The following is a 5,926-nucleotide window of genomic DNA, read 5'->3' on the forward strand; positions in this document are numbered from 1 at the left end:
TATTTTATTGGCTTAATGTTTAGTGTGGTTAGTACTTACATCAACTTCATCATCCATTGCCAACGCCAACATCTGCCATGGAGGGCCGTTGGCAACTTTGAGCAGGACATTACTCGAACCCAGACCTTCCTTTGTCATTGCCGATGGTAAACTTGGTCGATAGCTCCAGGTATCTCCATGAAATAAAATCGGCCATTTTTGAGCAGCTTGCAATTAGCTTTAAATATTGCATCCATGAAATCAGATAGTCTAAAATCAAGGATGTTAAACATCATTTGGAATCCTCAAGAGTTTAGCCTTTTGTACATTCCATGTTTAAAAAGAAAATAAATTATGATGTTATTATGTACGATCATCTTATATTTGTTATGATACAACGAGAGGATTAAGAAAAATACCTTCAATTACCAAGCAACAACTTGTACAAAAAGTAACAATGTTGCCTTTTCTATAGGTCATAGAAACAAAGAACACTGCTATGATACACCGAACAAAACTTACTATATCATGCATTAAAGTAATCCAATGGTATGATTATTTGAACGATGGTGGATGCTACTCTTTCATGGTTCAAATCTATACCATAGATTATCTTAATGCGTGATATACCAAGTCCAACCTAGTGAGATCTAGACGTTAAAACAGAAGTTTGTAAAATCAAACAAACATCAGAAACCCAAATAGAAAACTGTTAAGTAGCAATAACATCCATGACGGTTGTTACAAAGCGAGGTGCCTGGCATGCATTCCTACGAAACAAAAGAGCACAAGAATTGTAAGTTGTGAATGTGAAGCTCAATGCAAAGATTCTGGGATACATTGACCACCCCAACAAATCTCATCAGTTAAACCCTACACACATTTATTATTGAAAAAGATGCATTCAGGAACAAAGGCTCAAGGCTGACATAACCAATTTGTTATGCCCTAATATTATGGGCCTCCTGAACCTTTCTACTTTAATATTTAATTTGCTAGTAGTACATTGCATTTCCAAATCAAAGAACTACCATCAATTTTTTTTTCATATATTTGCTATTAGGAGTGACATGACAAGCTCTCAAATCGACTTCTTCTTGTTGAAGAGAGTTGACCGGAAATTTTGTATTAATTGTAAAATTATTCTAGAAGAGAATTTAACAACACAATATAGGATGCTTGTCAAAGATTTTCGCATTGAGCAAAAATTGAGAAAAAGACATTATACGAAGAACCCAAGGACGAGGTGGTGGTAGCTGAAAAGTGAGGAACAACAAAGCTTCCTAAGACGGGTACGAGAAAAGGCAAAGTGAAAAGGGGATGGAAGCGCAGAGGAGATGTAGAGGGAGATGGCAGAAGTTATTAGAAAAACAACAAAGAAAGTTTTGGTGAAACTAGAAGGATATGACCAAAGAGACAAGGAGTCTTGATGGTGGAATACAAGTGTACAAAAAAAGATAAACGCAAAAAGGGAGTACTTTAAAAAGTGATTTTTGTGCCGCAATGCAGATAATTAGAAAAAATATAAGACGGCTAAGAAAGAGACAAAAGTGGCTGTTAGTAAAGTAAGAACAAGAGCATATAAAGGTCTCTACCAGTCTTTAGGCACGAAGGAAGAAGAAAAAAATATATATAGAATAGCAAACAGCCGTAAAAGAAGAACGAGAGACTTGAATCAGGTTAAGTCCATACAAGATAAAGACGGAAAAGTTTCAGCTCAAGATAAGATCAATGAAAGATAGAAGAACTACTTCTACGAGTTATTTAATGAAGGACAGAAGACTCTTTCGACCCTTGGTCGGTTATGCACAAGGGAAGAAGATTAAAACTTCGACTACTATCGAAAGATTCGAGACTTCGAAGTAAAAGAGGCTCTAAAGCGGATGAAAAATGGTAGAACAGTAGAATTCGATAATATTCCGATTGAAGTTTGGAAGGGCCTTGAAGAGAAAGGCATCAGTTGATTAACCAAGCTTTTTAATGAGATTTTAGGGTAAAAGAAGATTTCAGATGAGTGGAGAAAGAGCACATTGGTATATATTTACAAGAATAAGAGAGATATACAGAATTGCGAAAACTATAGAGGGATCAAACTCATAAGTCATATCATGAAGTTATGAGAAAAGATGATAGAACGGAGACTGAGACAAAAGACACAAATAATAGAAAACTAATTTGGTTCTATATCAGATAGATCCACCACTACAGCTACATAGGTTAAGAAGGATGATAGAAAGGTATTGTAATAATAAATGGGATCTACATATGGTATTTATTGATTTGGAAAAAGTGTATGATAAGATGCCAAAGGAAGTCTTGTGAAAGGTTTTGGAAAGGAAGAAAGCAAGGATCGCATATATTCGTGCACTTAAAGACATGCATGATAGGGCTACAATTAGTGTGAAGACTTAAGATAGTGTAACAGAAAAATTTTCTATTGGTATAAAATTACACCAGGGATCATCCTTAAGTCCATACCTTTTCACATTAGTCTTGGAAGTACTCATAGAGCATATCCAAGAGCTTGTACCATGGTACATGCTTTTTACCGATGATATTGTCCCTTATTAGAGAGTCAAGAAAAGACCTAAATAAGAAGTTGGATTTATGGAGAAAAATACTAGATGTGTATGGTCTGTACATAAGCCATAGCAATACGAAATATATGGAATGTAAGTTCGGTCATCAAAGGAAAAACCCTAATACAGAGGTAAAGATTGGAGAAAACATCCTCCGAAAAGTTAAAAGTTTTAAGTATCTTGGGTACATCATACAGGATAATAGAAAGACTGAACAGAATGTAAATCATAGGATTCAAGCAAATTGGTCAAAATGGTAGAATGCGTCTAATTTCATATGTGACAAAAAAGTGTATTTAAAACTTAAACGTAAATTCTATCGCACTGCTATCAGACCGGCTATACTTTATGATACAGAGTGTTGGGCGGCCAAAGGAGGGTACGGACATAAGTTAAGTGTGGCAGAAATGAAGATGTTCAGGTGGATGAGTGGTCATACGCAATTAGATAGAATAAGGAACGAAGATATAAGAGAGAGAGTTAGAGTAGCACCTATTATAGAAAAGATGGTAGAATCACGTCTAAGATAATTTGGACATGTGAGAAGAATACCGACAAAGCACTCAGTCAAGAGGATGAATGAGATGGAAGATGAACAAGGAGTGAATAACAGAAGAAGACTTACGAAGACTAACCATGAAGTAATCAAACAATATCTACATATAAACGATTTCTCTATAGACATGATACATGATAGATTTCAATAGCGTCGTTTGATCCATGTAACCAACCCATCTAGCAGGACAAGGCTTTGTTGTTGTTGTTATATTTGTTGTCATATGTGGACTCAAACATTCCATTTGTTCATTTTTAATTGTCACTTACATGTTTTGGTACATCTGAGCAGATACATTGATCCCAGGGTGTACTAGAATGCGACAATGACAGATAAAATGGAATGGAGGGAGTAATTAGTGTATCTACAATGTTTCTCGGTTAATTCATATTGCAAAGACTTCACCATGGTACATATTTGTCCATTCGGACATGGTGAGATAGCTGTGATTTGTTTTTATTGATATTGACTAACAAATATATTCATCCATAGGTTCATGCATATAAGATCAAACTGAGTTTGTATAAACCCAAAACTGATCTGGTCCCTATAACCCTATTCTAGCCCCTTCTGGTGATCTAACTAAAAGTTTCAGCAGATTTCCTCAGCTACATTATCGAAATTTGAGGTGGGAAAAAAAGAACCATAACAAAAACCAACCAATTGACTAGTAGTTTCCTACTAACATGACTCATGATTCATAACTTCTAAACTTTATATTGGATGCATTTCTATTATCATACTGATTAAGCAAAAATTAGATTTAAAGTGATTAATGACATATCATTTTAAGATTGATAACATCTCATTTTACTATTCATATACCACAGATATGCAATCAATGATATGTTAACCTTTCAAGTCCATGTTTTATTCCTGGTAGAAAATAATAAGACCCTAACCAGGATCATGAAAAGAACCATCTCTCCAGTAATTCAACCCTAAAGCTGTTCTATTAGTTGATAAACACGGCAAAAAAAGATTTCCACTACAAAAGCATTCAAAGATTATGATAAACTCACCATTCAAATGTTAGGCATTTAGTGTGTTTAAGAATCTTCCTTCAATTCATCAGAATCAGAATCACTTGCATTATAACCTAACATACATGCACCGGGCGAGAAACAGTCACAAAGAATTCCCAACAAAGAAGAAAGATGCTATGCTGTCGGCAACAAAGGAGAGTTTTACCTGGATGCTTATCACCAACTTTCCAAACTGAAGATCTAACCCTCGATGCTCTAGTCAACCAAATTTTACCCTACATTCCCAAACCAATGACATCAGAACTTGAAACCAAAATTCAAAAACAGGTAAGCACTTTGATTCGACAGACTCCACAGACGTAGTTCACAATCCCAGCATTAATCTTTTTATTCAACTAACAGCCCACAGAATCCACACACACTACAAACTATTTACATCCGTTTCTTCAATTTCTCAAGAAGTATAACAAGTCAAGAGTTGGAGCAACAAATTTAGAAACACAAAACATTAAGTTTGAACACAAGACTATTTAAGTCATTACACCCAACCATGATAAAGCATTCTATGCTGCTATTACAGATGTGTCCACAACTCCACATGAAGCATCCATTTAAGTGCATCTAATTGTGCATACCTAACTAAATAGACAGTCATCTATTCATATATAACTCAGTCATTGAAATTATTTGACTCTTATCCCCCACTATCTTAAAGTTATATAACATACAAGATTTGATTGCCTAATAGTGTATATGCATTATCAGCATCAAAATTAATCTCATTACTAAAATTAAGACCAATAGAGAATGCTAATATTTTTCTTCAATTTTTCATAGTCACCACCTGAAGATTCTATTGTCAATTAACATGGACATTCTCAAATAGTATAATACAACAGAACCTCAAACTCTTAACAGCTCAAGAAAGTCCAATGCAATGAAAATTGATTGAAAAGAATTATTAATTTGTAAAACCAAAATAAGAGAAAGAACACACCTTCTGGTCATCTCTGGGAACACCATAACCACTGTAATACATCTGACCTACCAAGACCTGCATGTTTATGTCCCCAGCTTTAGCTTCTTTCAGAGTGTCTCTGAACCACCGTTTCACACAATCTGCAACAACCCCTGAAAGTGGCACACGCCCATTGCTCTCAATTCCACTGCTACTATCCATCTATGATTGATAACCCTTCTTCAAATCACTGCAACTTCAGCAACTTTCTTTTTTTCGTTTTTGGGGGGTTGGTAACCGCTAATGAGAGACTGAGAAAAAAGGGTTTCGTAAAGAAAAAGGTTGAATTTTTGGGAAACTAATGAAAAAAAAAATCAAATAATGGGTATGTTTCAGATTGAGCTAAAAGCTTAAAGCACTAAGAAATACAGTACACAGAACTGCAAACTGAATTGCAAAGTTGTTACCTTTTTTCCTTTTTGGTTTTGGAAGCTGAGTGTGATGATGTGATGCTATCTGAAGATCATGGTTTGATTTGAACGGAGAATTAAGAAAGGGTTTGTGTGTCTTAGCCGATTGGAGAGAGAGAGAGAGAGAGAGAGAGAGATTGTAAAAGCAGCTACCGTTGAAGACTGGGCGGCGTATTAAGCTGCTGTTTTGACTTTTGTCAAACTACGTTGTTTCCACCTGTACACTACACTTGTTAAACAACTATTATTTTTAATTTTTTATGATCTTATCATTATGATGACGATTATTTTTTAAAATTAATTAATATTTGCATATTTATTTTTTTATAATTTTAAATAATTTTAATACATTAGAGAAGGTATAATTTATATATATATATTTTTTTTTCTGTAAGTTT

At 34.7% G+C, this 5,926-nt stretch overlaps 1 protein-coding gene across 2 annotated transcripts; it reads right to left on the reverse strand.

The window, feature by feature from the left end:
• LOC107639656 lies at positions 315 to 5,709 on the reverse strand. Of its 2 annotated transcripts, XM_016343207.2 has the most exons (5): positions 5,526 to 5,709; positions 5,098 to 5,369; positions 4,306 to 4,375; positions 4,137 to 4,213; positions 315 to 749 (listed from the first exon to the last, which is right to left on the reverse strand). In XM_016343207.2, the coding sequence occupies exons 2-4, from the start codon at positions 5,278 to 5,280 to the stop codon at positions 4,164 to 4,166; spliced, it is 303 nt and encodes a 100-aa protein (XP_016198693.1). In that variant the 5' UTR covers positions 5,281 to 5,369; positions 5,526 to 5,709; the 3' UTR covers positions 315 to 749; positions 4,137 to 4,163. The 2 variants fall into 2 exon arrangements, with proteins under 2 accessions (XP_016198693.1, XP_020977123.1); XM_021121464.1 differs by lacking the exon at positions 5,526 to 5,709 and having other exon boundaries at positions 5,098 to 5,387.

This window comes from Arachis ipaensis, chromosome B04 (assembly GCF_000816755.2).
Source record: "Arachis ipaensis cultivar K30076 chromosome B04, Araip1.1, whole genome shotgun sequence".
NCBI lineage: Eukaryota > Viridiplantae > Streptophyta > Magnoliopsida > Fabales > Fabaceae > Arachis > Arachis ipaensis.